At 37.9% G+C, this 21,857-nt stretch overlaps 1 protein-coding gene across 1 annotated transcript; it reads left to right on the top strand.

Annotated features, from left to right (window-relative positions):
• Nucleotides 1–9,288: 9,288 nt before the first annotated feature.
• cbln4 (cerebellin 4 precursor) lies at nt 9,289–18,127 on the top strand. The gene is made up of 3 exons (XM_056385398.1): nt 9,289–10,208; nt 11,493–11,609; nt 12,606–18,127. The coding sequence occupies exons 1-3, from the start codon at nt 9,942–9,944 to the stop codon at nt 12,801–12,803; spliced, it is 582 nt and encodes a 193-aa protein (XP_056241373.1). The 5' UTR covers nt 9,289–9,941; the 3' UTR covers nt 12,804–18,127.
• The last annotated feature ends 3,730 nt before the right edge of the window (nt 18,128–21,857 follow it).

Genomic DNA, 21,857 nt, shown 5'->3' with positions numbered 1-21,857 from the left:
CATCATTTCATTTGTTTTTATTACCTCTCTTGCATGACGGACATCCCATTCTTGTGAACGGCATATCTCAGTAACGCATTGAATCAGTAATTCTAGTCTTATTATAAAGCATAGTCTAAGTTCTATATTAATACTGTGAAAGTATCAAAGCCTCAGTCCACAGAGAAATGCACACAGCCTGTATTCAGAAACTTAGCCTTAAAACGAGCTACCAAGACTTCTGTAACTTTGTGATGTCATAACAAAGCAGTCACCACTCTCAGCCATTCCCCACGCCCCGCCCACCGGCACACACCATTCCAACCTTGCAGGATTTGGTTTCTCTCAGTGTTTACCTGAAATCAGCTTTATTTTTATTTGATCACTGAGAAAACAGTCGGCCAATCAGAAGAGAGGTTCAAAGTCTCTCTTCTGATTGGTTGACTGACCTACTGTTGCTAGAGCTCCAGAGAGAAGCCTGAGAGAGGAGATGTAAAACTACATTGAGATGACTATTGATTCTTAAAACCACAAATATATTTTCTTATGGATATCAACACTCACAATAAAACACTGGTGGAAAAGTGGAATATATGGGACCTTTAATACACAATCAGGATGTGTAAACAACATCAGTGGATTGAATTCCTCATCTTTGAGCAAGCCACTTGTGACTATTGTGTTCCAGTGGAGAAAGTTCATTAGCCAGCAGCTGGAAATGGAGGCTGCTGGTGTGAAGGTGTTTGCGTTCATTATTACAATTCCGACTGTGAGAGAAAAATTTGGCCGCGGAAAAACATTCACACATAACCGCCTCTAATGGTTTGTGAATGTGTGTAACTGATCTAAAATATGTCTCACATCTGCTTGGAACCATCTGTTCATCTCATCTCCAGCTTTTGTTCATGCCTTCATGCTTTCATTGCACGCCGACCTCTCCAACCAGCCTTTTGCTTCTTCTTCTCTTTTATTTTCTAAATCGTCATTTTCAATCAGCTTACGATACAGTTGTGTCAGCAGCCAGAGGCCTCTCTCACAGCAGGCAGTCATAGAAGCACAGATGTTACTAAGACCAACAATTGTGGCTCTGTTCTATCTGTCCCACTAAGCCACAACAGTGAGCCAGCATGTACAATACCTGGACCCTGCATCCGAAGCAGCTAAATTATTTTTATCAATGCAGCTTAATTGCATTAATGTTGTACTTCTCCTACTGTGAGTCCACTGAATTGTAAACCAACTTTATATAGTTTCTTAAGAACAAACAGACACATACTGAATGCAAAACTGTTTGTGCTGCCATGTTTGAATTCATTTCTTTTTTGGGGTATGTTTGTCCTGAGTATTCTGCTTATTAATTGGCATCTGACGGAATAAAACATATTCACACTGAACAAAAGTAAACTTGTTCATGGTCACATTTCAACAGCTTTAGCCAACCTGACTATTACTTTAAAGCTGCTCTAATCAATATTTTTTATATTGATAATGAATCAAATGATTATATGTAATGTGAAATGTGTCACTTATAGTAATGAACCCAGAGAGAACTATCACCTCAGCTCTATGGAGTGTTTTAGTGTGTTCGGCTTCCTCGGGCAAAACTTTACTGTTTTGTTGCACTACACTGGGAACACACTACCTGCGGCTCGCTCCATGGAGTTTGGCTTGAATAATGGGCATCAGCAGGCTACTCGAATGTTGGATTTCTATTCATTATAAATTCATTTCTGATTTATTTTTGACAGAAAATGCCAATAAAATATCACTGAAACATTCAGATTTAACTGAGACATTGAAACTGAATTTTTTTATGTAATGTTGCTCATATGATGTCAGTAATACTAACCAACAGGTATTTTCCCTGTCTATTTTTGCTTGGAACCACACGCATCACACATGAAAAGTAGGTGAGACGCCGAACCTCTAGATCGAGACGCCCGTCTCACGCAGGCAGTATCAACTATAACGTTAACATGGGCACTGCATTAAAAACCAAGATGTTCCACAGCCGCCACCTTCCTGTTCTTACTGCTCTAATTAATCTAGTTTCCACTTCCAGGTTGCTATTTTCAAAAATAAAAAGCTCTGATAAATCCAACAGTACCAAATAAAGTTAGCAACTGGCTGGTGAACATAGTGGAGAGTTTAGCAGCTAAGAGTTAATATCTCAATGTTATATTTACAGCATGTCCCCCAAAATCACCAAAAAAAAAATCATTTATTTGATTAAGGAATCAGCAGTAAAAGTGTGTTTTGCTCAATGGATGATGAAAGACTCTTTGATGTGCACAAACCTGAGCAAACGTCTGCTTCAGTTCACCGAGGTTGTGTACAAGGACTGCGACAGAGACTGTAAATTTCACCATATTTTGGTGGAAATACATATAATGAGCGCACAGATAGCCAGCAGAGGAGATTATGATGGAGAGCGGTTTGGGGGATGTTTTTATAAATTTCTCTCTGCTTTAAAAAGTTTTGTTCTGCTGTAACTGCTGTGAATCCTGGCTGATCACAGCCTGCAATCTTCACAAGGAAGCAATCTGCCAACATTTTGCTGCTACCATTTAGGTCTTCAAGGCTTAAGACTCAAATGTAAATTGAATAGAGTCTGGGTGATATTGATTGGGACATTTCTAAATTGTTGAGCCAATCTCTGAAAATCTGCACTGCTGAAATGTTAAAATTTCCCTGTCAAGGATGCCAGGTGCCTCAGTCAGTGATTGACAGTTTGTGTCTCTGATTTCATTTTTACCTATTGCTTATTTTATGACTTTGAAAAGCGGTTCATGCATTACTTCAGATTTAAGTTTAATTAGTTGTAAAAGTCTATACAATGACAGCATTAAAATGAGCCCGCGCCTTTTTGAAGATTACCAAAGCCGCTCATTATGTGCGACAGAGCTGTCCGACATGGTCAGTGTGTTATATGAAGAGTGCATTTTCTCCTTTTGACTACTAATTAAATTCTTTAGAGACTTGTTCTTTTTATCAAGACCCAGTGGTGGGTCTTCATGTTTTGTACTTTACAGATGATAAAATGATCCAACTCTCCAAGTCAGAATGCATTTTAAGAGGGACTAATTACTGGAGGCATCGGGTAAAATATTAATGTGATTTATTTCCTATCAGATAAGAAGAGAAAATATTTTTCAGAGACATCATTTCACCTGGAGGGTAGGTTTAGTAGCAACATAGATCGCTGTACACACACACACACACACACACACACACACACACACACACACACACACACACACACACAGACACACGATCTGATGAAAGGATTTCTCCTTTGACTGGATTTCTAATCATTGAATTTCTGAACTTCAGCTCAGCCTGACACTGTGACACATGATTGTGCTTGAGATGATGTCATGTGTGTTCCTTGGTTTTCAGCACAGGGACCCCGAGCAGCATTGCCGGTACTACCACCGAGGATAATGGGGTCACGTTTGAGGTATTTTTATAACAGCAGGTGCATTTTACGCAAAGAAGATGCTGACAAAAAGACAACGAATGCTGCAACATTTTCTAAAATTTGAAATTTTGCACAGCATTTAAACTCTAAAATGAGATTTCAATAAAAATCACAAGTTACAGTGAATGTGAATGAAAAAGGCATACGCCTCTTTACCTTAAGGTCCTGGTTATGCTGCTGCCGTTGCCCTTGAACGTTTTAGTGGGTGTCCGGCAAAATAAGCAAGCATTTATATTCTCACAAACAATTTAGGAATCATCTCTGTCAGACAGTGAATGACAGTAATCACAGGGTTTACTCCTGCCAAAATAATTTTGTATTGCACGGATAGATCTGTGATTCAGACAGTGACAGACATTTCCAACATGGATCCTTTAAAAAAAAAAAAAAAAGAAGCAGACTAGACTTTGTCTGTTTGAAAATGTTAAAGAACTTTTTCCATGTAAGACACAGAACAGATTTAATTTGTACAGTGGTAGAAGAAGTATAAATTTTAGTAAAAGTAGCAAAACCAAAAGATAACAAAATACTCTGTTTACTTGTGGGAATAGTTCAGCATTTTGGGGAGTCGGTCAAGAATTGTGCTGCATTCATGTGTTGTCAGAATAATCCAAAAAATAACTTCCCAGCTCCTGCTCCTTTAAATTGGATGCAGAAATATTGCGGACGAAAGAAAATGTTTGGTTGACGATAAGAAACCGTTGATTAATGGTGCAAATTCATTTACTGCATAACAATTTTTTGCTAACATTTAATTTGTAATATGGTATTAGGTTGTACATGTTAGTTGCTGTCCATGAAGGTTGACCTACATTAGTTAGTAGACAAAATTATTTATTAGCAGTAACCTTAACAATATTCTAGTCGTTTCGGTGAATGCACTGGTGTATAAATAGCTCCATAAAAGAGAAATGGTTTGCAGACAGTTTTGAGACAACACTAAATATATGTATTTTGAATAAACTGTGAACTTATTGTTCCAAATAATCTAACAGACTTGCCAGCTGAAACTTAGAGAGCATTACAAGACTGCTCGAAGAGCTTTTTTCTTTCTTCTAATAAAATATTTAATGTAAATTATTTTTTTTAATAAAACTCTTGATTTAATGACATGATGAACAATCCTGATAACAAAATGCCAGGAAGGAGAGCAAAACACAACACAGAGAAAATAGGAAGAAGCTCAGAGAACCGCTGAGTGAGTAGCACTATCATGTTCGCGGCTAGTTAGCTTGTTTAAGGTCTGTGCTACGAGGCTAGCCTCTACCTCTGTGTACTACACGTGTTACGGGGTTTCCTACAAGTGTAGTACACAGAGACAGAGGCTAGGAGTTGGAACCAGGGATGATTCATTAACAAACTGATGTTATTTGTTGAGAAGGGGCAGCAGAGTCTTTGTGGCCAGAGGTCAGCAGAGGCTGGGGGAGGTTGAGGCTGGGACAGGAGCAGGGGAGCTGAGCAGGGCAAGGCAGGGGAATTGGGAGAGGGAAGCCAGGCAGAGAGAGTCCAGAGAGCTGAGCTGATCCAGTGCGGTTTCCAGGCAGAGCAGGAGGAAAGAAGTCTGACTGAGGAATGCTGCAGGCAGTCAGAAACAAAAGAGCGCAAAAGCTAAAAAAACAAAAAGGGTAGGCCGACACTAACTAAATATGATATGGCAGTGCGGTGGAGTTGAAGCCCAGTATTTAAAGTAGAGAAGATTGGAGATGATTAGTAGCTTGCCATGTGACACCTGTGCACCTGATCCCACTTCTGTAATCAGAGCACAACACAGACGGAGAGAGGGAGAGAAGCTCCTAGCAAGGAGAGGGGGCAGAGGGTGTGACAGTCTGGCCGCCAGATAAAGCAGTTCATTGCTACTGCTACAAATATGTCGCTGCTTTCCCCCAATTCCAGTCTTTATGCTAAGATACTGCCTGCTGGATCTACAGTAGCTTTATATGTTTACTTTACATGAGCGCTGTATTGATCTTCTCATGTAACTCTCAGCAAGAAAGTGAATACGCATATTTCCCAGAATGTATAACTATTCCTTTAAATAATGTACTGGTAAGTATTGGCAACAAAAAATTAGTGACCCACATCCGGCCCCATAACAATACGGAGGCTAAATAATACGTTCTCAGAACACATTTAGTTTTTGTGATAATGATTGAACATTCAGGACTGAACTGAGTAACTAAGTAGGGAACTCTCTTTCTTTTAAATTCTTCCTTTCGCTAACCAGCTTATCCATTTTGATACTCAATTTCCATCCCGAAATTTTAGCACACAATCAGACTAAGATAGGAAACAAGTATAAGAAGTGGTCCGGCCGGCAACAACAACTTCCTATCATTGGCTTACCACAGTGATAGGCAATACAAGAAAAAGAGTTTTTCAACTTTTTTAGTGTTTTTAAAGATCATATCATTTTAAAAATTTAAAAACATTATATATATATATATATATATATATATATATATATATATATACATATATTGAAATGAAAAGTGACAATTAACTATAGCTGTCAGATGATATTTCATTCTGAAATCTGGTGCAATAGAAGCAGAAAGTAGCATGAAATGGAAATACTGTTTGCACTGAAGTACATTGTTGACATAATATATACTTGAGCAAATGTTCTCGTCCACCACTGACTTTGTATTGAAGCTTGACCATACACAGCACATTCACCCTCTCTTTGTTGACACTTTTTATCTGTGACAACAAGAAAAGGTTTTCAAGTGACACATTGAAAATTGAGGAAAACCACACAATTGCTTTCTTCACAAGATGACACACAGGGTTTGTATTTCCAGGATCTTTTTTTCTTTTATCTCTTTAAATTAATCTGTAAGTGTTAAATTTCCACGGAGGTGTGTTTTTGGCACATGGCATGCCATCACCGCTCAGCTCTGAAAACTCTTATTGCCATGGAAACATATTGACATGCACGACATTAGGCACCAAACTGTTTGTTAGAGCTGGGTGATGACACAAATCTCACAAAATGGCTGCTATTCAGGTTGGTGTGATGATATCCTCAGATTGTCTTCTGTTTACAGATGGATTGATCCCCAACAACAACAACAACATGGTGTCTGACAAGCGAAGTCAGAATTTTACTGCTGTGTTCGAGAATTGGCAGATAGGCAGATATATAGATAGATAGATAGATAGATAGATAGATAGATAGATAGATAGATAGATAGATAGATATCTTTCTTTTGTATTTTAAAATCCTGTTGAACTGTGCAAAATGTAATCAGCTCAGGTTTTTTTTTCCTGACACACACATATTGGCAGTCACTCTGACTACAAAAAAATGGCACTGACATAACTAATATCCAGTTTTTTTTTTTTCCATGCACACAACACCACCTGAAATCTGTTGTTGACAAGCTGTACTCAATAGCCTGCTCTCAGTATGTCCTTTTTTTTTTAAACATTCATATGTGAAGCACTTCGGAGCACATTGTGTATTGGCACAGGTCAGTTTGTGTGTGGTTGAGGTCCATTTGGTCACTGGCTGTTTCACATTGTTTTTTAGCACTTAACACGATGTAATCTAATGATTTGTTGTTGTTCGGCCACAAAGATCAAAAAGCTGCAGTCATGAGCACAGATTTAATGAGAAAAGAAAATGAAACCCGAACAACAAATGTGCTGGATTCAGGATTCAGGCTTATTTTAATTTAACGGCACAGACCACACTTTACAAAGTCTATCTATGTATCCATCTATCCATCTGCCCATTCAGCACTTATAAGCACCATGCATATTTTTGCATTGTATATTCGCTGTAACACTTTCGAGTGTATACCACTTCATTGTACAGTTTTCCTTAAAGGTCCCATTTTGTAGAGGGTGATATTTCCATGTAGATTCTATATTAATACTGTGAAAGTATCAAAGCGCTCAGTCCACAGAGAAATGCACACAGCCTGTATTCAGAAATTGTGCCTTAAAACATTCTGTCAGGACTTCCTGTAACTTTGTGATGTCACAACAAAGCAGCCACCTCCGTCAGCCATTCCCCAGGCCCCGCCCGCCTGGACCCACCATCCAACCTTGCAGAATTTGGTTTCTCTGAAATCTGCTATATTTTTATGCTATCACTCAGAAAACAGTCAGCCAATCAGAAGAAAGGATCAGAGCCTCTCTTCTGATCATCGGCTCACCGACCTGTTGTTGCTAGAGCTCCACAGACAAGCCTGCGAGAGGAGATGTAAAACTACACTGAGATGGTTTTTTGGTTCTTAAAACCACAAATATATCTCCTTATCGATATCAACACTTCAAATAAAACACTGGAGAAGTGTAAAATATGGGACCTTTAAAATTGCTTGACATTTAACTTGTTTTTCTCACTATTCTTTTAGCAAAGCTGTAAAAGCATGTCAGATAAGCTTTCTCTAAACCTTCTGCATGATTACATGACAAATAAACCTTTGAATCCTTTAATTAATAGTTTTCTCACACACTAATATAAGATTGTTAAGTGTTCAGTCATGTATATGTCAACTATTATAACTCATCCTACGATTTATGAATTATTTATCTATTTATACATATTTCACTCTCCATGACAGCTGAGCAAAGTCCTTTTGCTGATGCAGATATGAGATTTGACTGATGGTCTGAGAAGAAATATTATGCACAAGCTAGTCTTCTTTTTTTTTTCAAACCATTTGTGAGATCATGAACGAATCTTCAAGCTTCATGAGTTTTGATCACATTAAGAAAGAGTCTAGAAACCACCTGCGAATAACTTCTACATAAACAACTGATTAATGCTTTATAATGCGTCTAACATCTGTGTGTATTGTGTATGTGTGTTATTGGGAGGCTTTGTAGCTAATGACATAGTTCTTTCAAAGGTTTGTTATTTCCTAATATTTTTGTAACAGTTTATTCAAAACAGTTTGTGGCATCAGTTGTGAGAAAAATAGTTGTAGTTCATTTCATTTTATTCTTTTTCATTTTAATTACATTGATTCAATGAGTTATGCAATTACGGGTCTGTTTGAACTTAAGTAAATCCATCAATGGTTGATTGATGGATTGACTGTAGACAAACCTATCCATCCATCCATCCATCCATTAAACTGGGTTAAAAGCTGGTGGAGCCAGACAATGTATGAGTCTGTAAGTCAGAGAAAGGACATAAAAATTGATCTGCAGTTTTATGGGAGCCTGTAGTGACACAAGGCCAGAGGTGATGTGCTCACATCTCTAATCTCTTGTCAATATTCTTGTAGGACACTTTGGGCGACGTGTTGAAAGGATAGACCAGTGAATCTTACAGTGGTTGATGAATTCATGAACCCATCATCCAATTATGACAATAACAGAGTGAAACTGCCACATTGGGGAATTTAAAGCTGAGATTAATGAACCTGATGTGAAGGTCGCTTCAACTAGGTGAGAAAAGTCTACACCATCTGGTTTTAATGAGACAAGCTGCAGACACATGAAGTTTTACTTCAGGTAAAGTGAAGACAGAAACGCAGAGACGTCACCAAGACAAGCATTTATAGAGTAGAGGTCCCCATCACTGACTTCTGTGGAACACCACTGCGCCGTGGAACTGCAAGTCAAACCTGGAGGATTTTTCAGCCCACCTGTGCACTGAGATTATGATGAGTCACTGCATCACTGCGAAACCTACAGCCACAGTGGACACAGGGAGCTCTTACAAAAAAAAAAAAGAGTCAAACTCTTGCTTGAGGGCAGATTCAGTTCTGTACTTAAAGATTACAGAATCACTCAAAACCGGAAATGAATAGAAATGTGTTTGGGGATAATTATTTCGTGGATTTGCTCCTGAATCTCAGAGATGGAAAGTCAGAGCTATCAGATTATATCCGGTGTGTCCTCTGGTAGTCATATAATTACGACCAATTAATGAATGTACACTTTGGTTGGAGGCTATTTTATAGAGAATTAGAGGAATATAATCTTTAAGCAAATTACAAGGGGACAGTTAATTATAACTTTTGCCACGTGCGTGCGTAAAGTGGATGGCTGGGCGCGCACACATGCAGCACATCACTGCGGAGAACATCTGCTGTCAGACGCGTTTTTCGGAGTGGGAGTGAGGGCTATGGACGATTCATCGACTGATTCGCCTCTCAGATTGGACCAGTCTCCCCTAAAACATTTCACATGGTGTACTTTTGTCTCATCCTCGAGCTTTAAAATAAAGTCTGCCTGAAAATGAGACGCATAGACAACAGTCAGTGATCTCTCTCACTCCGTGGACTTCAAAATAAGGTTTATACTTAATAAGGATTCGTTAGTTTTTTTTTGTTAATGTCTAACTCGGATATGGCACATCTAAGGATCCAATAAGAGAATCCAACAGCGTCAGACACGTCTGCGGCGGGAGAGACCAGTGGAGGGGACTCGGAAACTTGTGTGGTGCAGGAGACGGTCTCTCTTTTTCGAATCGGCGCTGGCACAGCTGTCAGAGCGAGAGAGAGAGAGAGAGAGCGCCATGGTGAACTCCCTCATACTGATGCTCGGCTGGACTGTGATCTTTGAGATGGCGAGTGGTCAGAATGACACGGAACCGATCGTCCTGGAGGGTAAATGCCTCGTGGTGTGCGACTCGAACCCGACCACGGACTGGAAGGCTTCGTCCTCTCCGCTAGGCATCTCAGTGCGCGCCGCCAACTCCAAGGTGGCTTTCTCTGCAGTCCGGAGCAACAACCATGAGCCCTCGGAGATGAGCAACAAAACAAGAATAATCTACTTCGATCAGGTTAAGATCATTTTATTGAACAGTACAAATGTTAAAAAGTGGTTAAGTTTGCCTTTTATAACACTTTTTCTGTATTTCCCTGTCTGTCAAAACCTTATACTTTGTCTTGGTCAATTTCAGTCCTTTGATTTCTAATAAATCTTCCACCTTTAGCTCAGTTCTGAGATGTAATGCAAAACATTAAAGTGTCATGGCAGTTTTAAGAGTTTAGTTTGAGTCTGGCAGCAGTTGGCATGAGGATACTATAGCCTACAAGTGCACATAATCACATGCAGGCAGGCTGGAAAGTGACTGGATTATGTCTGAGGGCAGGCTTCCCGCAGAGCCTGCACGCACCTATCAGTTGTGCCTCAAAGCTATACCCCCACCATGCGCGCGCGCACGTACACGCGCACACTCAATCACCATAACATAATACACCCGAACAAATCAAGCAACAGCACAAACAACAAGGATTTGATTAGTCACCCAGCGGTGGGCCGCGCGTAAAGGTGTTTGTAACAATATCACTCAACTGATCCTCTGCCCTCTCATTTAAATTACATAACGTGATGTTTTTGGTGTCATAACGCACTGCAAGTAATCTGATTGGTGTGGATCATGTGCATGCTGTTGCTATGAAAGCAACATTTGTCAAAGGTTCTGGCTGAGCCTGCAGGGGTGTCTTGAACAGGTGGGACTGGTGTGTTGGAGACTCTGCAGGTACTGACAGCAGCTTCTCCTGCCTCCATCAATCATGACCAAAAGGAGTTCATTTTCTGTATCAGTGTAAATACTGTAGGCCTCATGAGACAGCGTTAAGTACTACGCTGTATATTCTGACTTACATACAGAGTGCATCATTTAAGTAACAGTAAGAATATGTGCTTTTTTAAAAGTCTATGATATGCATTAGGTTACTCCGCATGTGCCACTTAAAGAAGCAGGATGAATAAAGCTTCTGATTTTTTCAAGCTTGATTCTTTTCAGGGTAAAGTCTGGGAAAATCCCTCTTTTGTCTATAAAATCTAACAACAAGATTCATTTCTCATCAAATTTCTTTGATCAAACATCATATTGTTTTCTCGTGAAGTAGAATAGTTAAATGTTGTGTTTTAATCCATTCAGACAAAAGGTTGAATTAAATGTCTTTTGAATTGTGTCGCATTCAGTTTGTGTCTGAACAAGGGGGAAGCCTGGTAGTCACTACAGTCAATCCTGTGCGACTTTAAATTAAAACCTTTGTTGAGGTGCTGACTATATAAACACCTTTGTCACAGTGTCTTTTTTGTCTTCCTCTCATAGGTCCTTGTGAATATAGGAAACTACTTCACATTTGAATCAGTATTTTTGTCCCCGAGAAAAGGAATCTACAGTTTTAACTTCCATGTCATTAAAGTGTACCAGAGTCAAACCATACAGGTATCATTTCTGTTTACTTCACACAGCTACAGTACAATTGATTGAGTTGGAAAAATGTTTCATTGTTGGGACTGGGGGGGGGGGGGGGGACACGGACTATCTCTCTAAGCAAATCATTGTTTTATCTGGACCCTCCCTTTAAGTTTAGTATTATTAGTATTGACACCATTAATAACTAAAAGAGACAAAGCATAGACAATGTAAAATTGAACCATGATTTGTAAATGTAATAATAATTATAATAAGGTTTTTTGTTTTTTATTTTTGTATTTGATCATTTTGTTAAAGTTATTTGCAAATTAAAAAAAAGTTAGTGACATATTCTCACTTTGCACATACTTTTCAAAACCTCTTAAAAAGAATGTAAAAAATTGCTAATCGCAAAATTTTTTAATTGGTTTATTCATTTTTATGTATAATTTTTTTCATCTCATTTTCTTGTATTTTGGGGTATTGGCTATTTTGTTCTATTTCATACTTTTATTTGCTGTATTTCATTTAAATGTAGTGCTGAAGTGCTTTAATTTTGTTACAATTTAATTTAGTTTTTTTGCACAATTAACAAGGCACTCACACAAAAACATTATAGTGCATTATAGAAAAAATGATTGTGCTATTGAGATTTATAAAAACCCCAAAGAGCTCATAAAGACAGCTCACCAAAAGAAAAACCAATCACATCTAAAACTGAACTGAAATTTATCAGCAGCACAACACAGAAAAAAAACTATATTTCGAAAAATCAATATATGTGCCAGCAATAACAAAAACACAAATTACACCAAATAATTTCTAAACTTTAATTCAAAGTTTGTATTAGCATATTGTAAAAGTATTTTAAACGACTATCCTTATTATTATTATCATTTTCATTATTATTAATATGTTTATTTTTGTATTTGCTGTTGTTGTTAAGTAAACTATGCATAAGCAGATCTTCTATTACTATTCCTTTTCCATTACGGTTGCTTATTGTTAATTTTTTGGATTGTCCAGGTGAACCTGATGTTGAATGGGAAACCAGTGATCTCTGCCTTTGCGGGTGACAAAGATGTGACTCGCGAGGCGGCCACCAATGGAGTTCTGCTTTATCTAGAAAAGGAGGACAAAGTCTATCTAAAGCTGGAGAAGGGAAACCTAGTCGGTGGATGGCAGTACTCAACGTTTTCTGGCTTTCTCGTGTTCCCTCTGTAAGAAAAGAAGATTGTAAGCTTACTGACTTCTTCATAATGTGTTGTCACTGTATAATCAAAACATTACTGCTGCATCGGTCGGATCTTGACAAATGGTTGAATTATGATAAATGGAAATGGATAACATCAGAGAGAGGAAATAAGACTTTGGGAAATCGTTTGCATTCTCTGAAGTGCTGAGTCCCTGTCCAGATGAAAGAGACTTGAAATGTTCCTTTTCCCGCTCTATGTTCCTGTCACTCAAGCAGCCTCAGAGAGGAACACTAAAACATCCCAAAAGTACTCTTCAAACTTTGACCTGTTGGAATATGTTTAGCATACTGATTTTTTTCATGACAACTGTTGCATTCTAGTACATCTGCCTCTTGGGTGTAAATTCTATATGCCTGTGTTATTTGTGTGACTTGTCATCACCAAAGTTTTAACATTGCTTAGTATTGGGGGGTATTTCTTTTTCTTTGGAGCTACTTGTCCCAAGTCAAACAAGAGGGATGATGGGTCACTGATAACCTAGATCCATGTTTATGGAAGATGACTTGATTTAACTAATTAATTTGAATTTGAGGGGGATTCATGACAAGAATCAATGACAAGAGTGATTAATGACAAGAGGCACTGATGGATTACTGAATGGGCCCATGAGGCACAGGCCCAGGGCCCCAACAGATCAGGGGGCCCCCTAGGCTTCACCTCCAAAATGTTGCTGAAAGAGATGCAAAATTACCACAAAGAGAAAGAGAATGACCACAAATAAAAACAACTACAAATAGATGCAAGACAACTACCATGAGACATCAAATAACTACAGCTGCAAAACAACTACAAATAGACACCAAACAATTAAAAATAGATGCAGGACAGCTGCAAAGAGACACATAATGACCACAAAAAGAGACACCAAACAATCACAAAGAGACATCAAATAACTACGAAACTGCAAAAGAACTAAAATTATACATAAAATAACTATAAAATAATGCCAAACAACCACAAAGAGACACTAAATGACTATAAACAAATGCAAAACAACTAAAAAGAGACATAAACTGACTAACAGAAGAATAATGCCAAATAACCACAAAGATATAAGATGACACACAAAATAACCTCAAGGAGCTGCTAAATAACTACAGAGAGACACCAAGACGCCAAACAACCACAGAGAGACACAAAATTTGACCTGGTTGCCATTTTGAGTTTCTTTCAATATGGGGGACTTGCTCCTATTTAGGGACTTGTGGGGCCTTTAACATGTCCATGCCCAGGGGCCCATAGTGTCTCACCGTGTCTGATCATTTAGGCTCACTACTGATACTAGTGTTATGCTTTTGATGAATTCTAGTGGTCAGTTTATCTTACCTGTCCACCTTGTCTCTTTGATGTTACATTTATATTCCACCATTTTGTTTTGCCACATGCATATTAAGGGAAATGTAATTCTTTCTTTGCTCGTAGTGATGAACCCACAGCTATGCAGTTTCACTTTTTTTTATGGCCTGCTACTGTCACCGTCACTGCTCTCATCAGCACCAAACAGCACAATGTTACTGACGAGCTGGTGAACATAGTGGAGCAAGAGTTGGTGGAGACCAAAAACAGCGCTATAAAAGAAGAGTGAATAATACATTTAACATCCATCAGGTGGCCAGAAGCAAAAATCCAAATGAATGCTGATGCTGCTCCGTACCTGCTGGGTGTGTAAATAGGCAACTGTTTGCTAACAAGTTCACCACGTCATCTTAAAAGGTGAAAATATATGTTAGTGTTGTGTTTACAGCGCGTTTCTGCTGCCTCCAAGTGACCAGAAAAAAAATCAGTGATTCCAGGTATGAGGTTAGGGAAAGATCATCATCATTTTTGGTTACATGTTAATAAAGTAAATAATTTTTCAAGTCACTGTTGCCTTTTTCAATATTCAACAAATACCATAATCTTTCCCTGACATTGTGCCTATAAATACAACTATAAAAATGTTAATAATGCTTGACCTGCTACAGTACAAGTGGATATTTTATTGCAAGAGTGGATATTATGGGGAAAACAAATAAAATATGTTGTTATTGAACAATTTACAGTTTGTTCAGGCGCCATTACATTTCTCTTAAAACGTTATCTTCTGCTGAAAATGTGTGGTATATAAATGTAATTTCAACCTGTGTATTTATAATAAATCTTGCACAAGTCAACTCATGGTTTATGGATCTTAATAAAGTTTAATGGCCATCAGAGAATGTTAACTGGTTAAGAGGCTGATAATAAACCTATTCCTGTCACAGTTGGTGAGCATATATAGCTTTCACTGGGCAGCCTGGGATAAATGATGAATGAATAAATTGTTTAATTGTTGCTCTTGAGCTCTTACAGTATGTGATGGCTGTCCCCTTCATGTCTACAGCAGAGTTACTGCTGGCCTTACTGCAGTATGTGCTGCTGGTGCAGTGTGCAGCTACACTTTTTTAAAATCAACCCAGAAGCTTGCAGAGGCTTGTTTCTTTTGGAGCTTATTTTAAATGATCATTTCAACCTGATCATTTCAATACGCACCCCTATCACGTTCCTCTCTGATGTGTTTTGGGTGTTCACTTTAACTGGTCATATTTATGTTGCTAAGTGTTGTTTGCTGTCTGCTTAGATTTTTCATTTATTTATTTATTTTTTGGTCAGTGATTGATAAGTTGCCCTTGGCATCACTGTCAATTTTCATGACCATGAAAGCCTCTGAGAGAAGTGATTTTTCAGCTTTTGGATGTGAATAAAGACGTAAAGGTAGAAATGAAATCACTGTGCAGCTCAATCAGCCTCCTGAATGTTTACAGCTATGGATGTGTCACACTTCATACCAACAGCTGCACAAGGAAACAAGGTTGAAAACTGAACACTGATGTTAATATTGCAGCTCTGATAAAACAAGACTGACGGTCTTTATTAAATCAGTAATTTAATGCAATTTTTTATGACACTATGTGCATTTCTTTTGCTAAACTGAAATAGTCATAATAGTGAAATAGTGTTTGTTTTTTGGGTCTACATTACCTTACATTTGTCTCTGCTCACATTAGTAGTTAATGATAGGTCTATTATTATTTAATTTAGTATTTAAATGATGCAAATGGTAATCTATGGGTTTAAAATGTTTTAATGTGAACATTAAATGTCCCAATTAATTAATGTATTGGAGAATTCTGACTTAAATAAAATATAAAAATTTTAATTTTTGAAAAGGGTATTTCAGTTGTCATTGGCTAGTCAGCAAAATTCCCTTTTCAGTTGGCCAATCAGAGGTCCTGTTTTTTCTTTTAGATGGACTTATTTCGTTTTTAGGATAGCACACAAGCTAACTGAATTTCTTTCATTTACAAAACACAAAAGAATATGACAAGAACACCCGTTAGTAAATAAAGCAACAGAAATTATTGTAAATTATTTTCAATATGAATTAACGTATTCATCATTCATTAATGACCATTTAAAAAAACTTTTTCCATAAGTGGTTGGTTAAGTCAATAAATTGTTATTCTAATACACTAATAAACAGTGAAATAACTTTCCTTTATATCACACTCCAGCCCCCAAGTGCTGGTATGTCATATATAAACATGATGTTTAAAATAATTTCATTTTTTTGAAGCTGGCTATATGGTATGTGCAGTATATACTTTATAACATGTATTTATTGTAGCACACAACATATAGGGAATTCTGCATTGTGAATAAATATGTGTCAAACCCATATTTTCGGCAGTATCAAGTCAGTTTAGTTTTCAGTTTTAAAGTTAAAACAGAGTCAGTATCGTCAGTCATATTTGCTGCTATTTCGAAAAGAGTTTCTTCTGGTCATATGAAGTTTCAGAATTGTAATGTGTTGGTCTGCTTATGTTGTATGCTTCTTTTTTGAATGCTGCTATTCACATTGGCACATGCTATTTATAGTTTGACCAAGGTCGATTGTTTTGCCCTGTTTTCTCTCTGTATTGTTCAGTCCCAGTTTACTGCAAATAGGACACTGACTAACCTTTTCTCAGCTTCCTGTAGAAATATGTCACATAAAAAAACAAGTGCCAGGAGGTGATGGAATGTATTTTCTTTTACTGAAATGATTATAAACAAAAAACAGAGTTTTAAATCATCTTATGAACATGCTTCAAAAGTTCCAAATTATTACTTCTATTATTTTTAGAGTTACATCTTGACTTAAACTTATAATATGATTTAATTTAATTGGAATATTTTCAATTTTGGATGTTAAAGTAATGATGAATAATAATAAATAGAAAAAAAACTGTAAAACCATAAAAACCCGGATTTTTCAGTCAAATCTACCTGGCACCTGGTACCTTTCACTTGATTATTGTGATTATTGATTATTGAAACATGTCAAATGGCTCCCAAAGTATCAAGAATTACACTTTATTCAAGTCTTAAAACAAGTTTGTTTATATTTGCATATCTGTCTAAGATTTTCATTAGCATTTATTGTCTCATATGTTCAAAAAAATTTTAAAAATTTACACATTTTTTGCAGGAACTACTTTTCAGCCTTTGTATACATCTATATCTAAATATCATATAATCTTTTTTTTTTTGATTTTGGTTCTTTGATTTCTGTCTCTTTGCAAATCAACCACTGCTCAGTAGAGGTGGGGCTAAAGTGGGTACTCAAGCTCATCCACTGTGGAAACTGTTGTGGAAACTCTAACTATGTACTTTCATTATATTCTCACCAGAGAGACCTGATTTTATCATCAGGCCTTTAATATGAGCCTAAAGTTGTTGGTTTTTTTCCTTGGGCAGTTTTTCCTTATTTATTTTTGGGAGAGATGCTCAGAGTAGTATTTCAAATGCACAGAATGGTGTAAATATAAAATGAACACTATATGTTTACAATTGTATGTTGTGATTGCCACATGATGCGGATGTTGACTTATTTGACTTACTTGAAAGTACGATGAGTATGGCGATAACTTTCAAAGGAAATCATCAAAAGCAGACTTTGAGCATTGATGACGCACAAAAAAAAAATAAACACAAAATCAGAACCCATGAGGGAAGTTCTAAGGAAGCAAGCTGAACTGATGGTGTATAACACAGCTGGTTGCATTCATTCAATTGTATCACTACAATTTGGAAATCATATTATCATATATATCAATCACTACTTACAAAATAAAATAAATCTATAATTATACAATAACATGGCTCTAGCTCAGTGTTTTGGCATGTATCTGCCTCAAAATACTTGCCCACCACTCATGGATATGTGCAGGATATACTGTGATGCTACAATTCCTTGAATACCAAACATTTGGAATAAAAAAAAAAATGTGACTGTGTCATTATTAATTACCAATAATCAATGAACACAGGTTTCAAAATGCCTTTTTTTTTCTACCATGTTGCATTTCTTTGGAATTAAAGCAGCAGTAAATGGGTTGAAACTGGTTTTGTGAAGTCATATTATGTCTTGAAAAAGCAATAATACCCTTTGTTAATGAATCTGATCCTAAAATCATTTGCGGGGGGGGGGGGGGGGGGCTATCTGCCACTGCAGCTTGATTTGTTTCGGGGTGTGTTTAGGCTGTCAGACAGACTGTTTACGAGATAAGAACCATCCTGCAAGAAAGTCATTTTAAGTAAACTGCATATCTCTCAAATTTATATGAACTTCATTAGACGGCAAACAGAAGGTTATCGGGGGAACTTTTACACTCTGTGATTTTTGGGTCATGTAGCTGTGGGACAAAACTCTACTGCAGAAAAGGAGGATTTAAGCTACATGAGTTCCCATTGTCCTCAAAGCTATATGATGGCAGGTGCGCTGGGTGGAATTTCAAACTTAATTCTGACCTTTCTGCTGGCATTTCAGAGGACAACAGCGAATTGTGATTGAATATATTGTCTCTAAACAGTGTAACACTTCACGCAGATTGTTGCCAGCACTTGGTTTGAGATATGCAGAGCACCGTTCACTTTGATTGCATCCAGTGGGACACATAACCCCCTGAACTGAATTATAACTCAGTAATCCAAGTAAAACAAAACACCAGCCTTCTCTAAACAGAACAAAACATTCATCCCAGACGTGGTGAAAGGTATTCACAAGACCCATACTTAAAAAAAAAAACACATTATTTTGCATGTGCTGTGTTACATTATGGATTTGCACTGCTTTTTCAACAATCTTGCCAAGTGGATACTGCATACTGTATTAGTACCATGCAACTCTGCTCTCATAGCTACACAACACCAAAAAAATCATGTAAATCTAAAACATTCAGTCAGCTGCAGGGAAATATATGTATTTAAACAGCAACTAAGTAAAAGGTGCAGACATTTCAAAGCTCTTTTTGTACTTTACATTTCATTACATGTTTTTCTTTACACGAAAATAACAATCATGAGCTGAAATTGTTCAATCTAAGCACCTAGGTGCAAATAGGATGTTTGGGTAGCTTACTTACTACCTACAGGAGCTGAGCATCACCTCCACAAGCAAGCAGCTTGCCATTAGCTAACGGCATTATTTTGAGGGCTTACAGGTTATATAGAGGACTGGAACATCCACCCTGTGGAAGTAAAGATACTTTTATTTCAGAGTTTGTAACAACACGGACACTGTTGTGCACTTTATTTAGTTTGGGAAAGTTTACACTCCAGCAACTCCAGCCACACTTGTGTTAGTCTGCTTGTATGCTTCTGTAAGGTGGTCAAATAGCTTTGGAAACCCCTCAATCCCACACCTTTCAATGTCAGAACTGGGGGGAGAGACTGTGTCTGACAATCTCTGTAACTGTCCGAAACTGAAAATCCAATATTCACATGCTTCACTCCAGCTATGTGGAAGTGAGAAAGAAGTTTCTCTCTCCAACTCTCTTTTAGTGTCTATACACAACTATTTCTGGTACAACCATTCACGTGTACGTCCCCATATTTAACAATTAACATTAAAAACTGGGAGTTGGAGAATGACAGCGTTAGTTTACACTAGCTGGGGTTTTCAAGATGGCAGCTTGAAGGACGGTCTTGTTCAGGAGAGCTGGTGTGCCAATTTACTGATTCATACATTTTACCCAACACTCTACAAACTTTCATAACTTCATAGCCTACAATGAGCCTTAACAACTACTTTTTGAGGCAGGCTGACAACATGCCATGCAGGAAACACCCACTCTCCAAAGTCTCGGACGAGCCGAGCCAACAAACCTCTGGAGTTAACACCGGAGCTAGTGTCGGATCTAACGTTAGCTCACTTGAACCAGCAGTTTGTGAGGCAATTCATGAAATTACAGCTAACATCTCTAAAGTTATTGAGGACAAGCTGGGCGCACTATCACAGCTTGTGCACCCTGAACAACTCAACAGTGGGAGAAGGAAAAACATTTGCATTATCGTACTCCCTGAGGGCTTTGAAGGCAATGATCCAACGCTGCTTTTTGAGACCTGGCTCCCAAAAACTGCCGCCTGAATTTGGAGGGAGCACACCGCTCGCTGGCCCCAGAGTCCACCTTCACCCAGAGACCACGATCTGTGCTGGTGAGATTCTATAACTACCAGCATAAACAGCATGTGATGAATGCTCAAAAGCTCAAAATGCATTGTTTCAAAAATAACTGCCAGTTCAGACTAGTAAATCTGCCACTGTTATGACTGTAACCTGTAAACTGTGCTGTACTGGAAAGCTTGACAGGCGTATGAAATGTAAGGGCCGCGGTGTTAAGCAATTAGTCAATTAGCATATTCTTGATGCCACAGAAATTCTAACACCTTTATTAAAAATGACCCCAACTGACCGTCATCCTTTTTTTCCCCCACTTTCATAAGACACACATTTCTTTTTGGCTTCACACTGCGTGAGACAGTAGCCTTGACATGTGTTTATTGTTCCTATGTGAACATCGTGGCAGTTGTTCTCGCTTCAGGTTACATCTTCAAACACAGCGACTGAATCCAAAAATGACAATGACAGTGGTGTTTTTTTTAAAAAGTGTTAATTCCTCATAATCCTCTCCTTTGTATGACTGGAGGCAGCAGTCAGGTGTTGAATAAGTAAACAACTCTGCAGATAAGACGTGCTACGTGCTTCAGGTAGCAACAGATGAAGATGACATTCGAGTTGGGTCTAAATTTTTCCATTCACTCCGTTTTTTGTTGCTACACAGGGGGGGGCGGACACTTAAGCAATATATTTTACAGTAGAGGACAACAGCAACAATGCCTGTACAGTTGAATATAAAAGCTCTGCCATAAACAACTACTTCTGTGAAGCTTATAATGCTTTTTGTTGACACTGTGCAAGAGAGAAGTTGATCCAGCTTTATTGTGTACACAATAACAGCTCTGCTCTCAGAATTACTCACCTATCTGTCTGGCTAACTGCTTGTCTTAAAGAAAAACATTTTGAACACACCCAGACAAGAAATGGCCTGTTTTCAAATAAATAACTGACAGCCAGTCCTTCAAGCATTCATTGATAGAGAAGGTCCCAGGCTACTTATAAGATCTGAAGCCCTTGATTCCCTCCTCAGTGGAGTAAAGAAGTTCTGCTACGCAGCCGTTGTTATGGCATCAACCTGTACGACACCTGACTCGAGAGTGGATGCTTCGTTACTCAAGAGACATAAAACACAACGTGACACAAAAGGACGAAACAGCAGAGGATAATCACAGTTTTCACCTCAGTAACTCTTGACCTTCAATGCTGCACCAAAGTGCTCCCAAGATGTTTTCCTTTAATAGCAGTGTAGCTGTAGTGATAATGATGCATTTAAAGAACATTTATTATAACAACATTTTAATTTAAATAGTTTGTCCTCCTGAGTAAGAGTATTGAAGATGGGTCAGATTTAAAAGCTATCATAAATATTTTTACACTAGAAAATTGCAGTTTTTGAGTAAATTGCAGTGGGACACCTGGCCTGTGCATTGTCTACTGACACTTGTACTGTTGAACCTAAAGAAAATGATTACCCGACTCTGCATGTCCCCACAGCTTTATGGAACATTTCAACATCTTTCAGCTTATTGTTTCGGTTTGACAATCTGCAGCTGTATTGATTCA

This window comes from Seriola aureovittata, chromosome 9 (genome assembly GCF_021018895.1).
Source record: "Seriola aureovittata isolate HTS-2021-v1 ecotype China chromosome 9, ASM2101889v1, whole genome shotgun sequence".
Lineage (NCBI taxonomy): Eukaryota > Metazoa > Chordata > Actinopteri > Carangiformes > Carangidae > Seriola > Seriola aureovittata.
Note: the sequence above shows the minus strand (reverse complement) of the source record. Positions and strands in the feature narration are given on the sequence as shown.

Bases quoted from the DNA above. Each gene is read 5' to 3' on its own strand.
- cbln4 (XM_056385398.1), top strand. From the start codon at position 9,942: ATGGTGAACTCCCTCATACTGATGCTCGGCTGGACTGTGATCTTTGAG. The intron at 10,209-11,492 runs GTTAAGATCATT...TTCCTCTCATAG, and splicing joins GAATAATCTACTTCGATCAG to GTCCTTGTGAATATAGGAAA. The intron at 11,610-12,605 runs GTATCATTTCTG...TGGATTGTCCAG, and splicing joins ACCAGAGTCAAACCATACAG to GTGAACCTGATGTTGAATGG.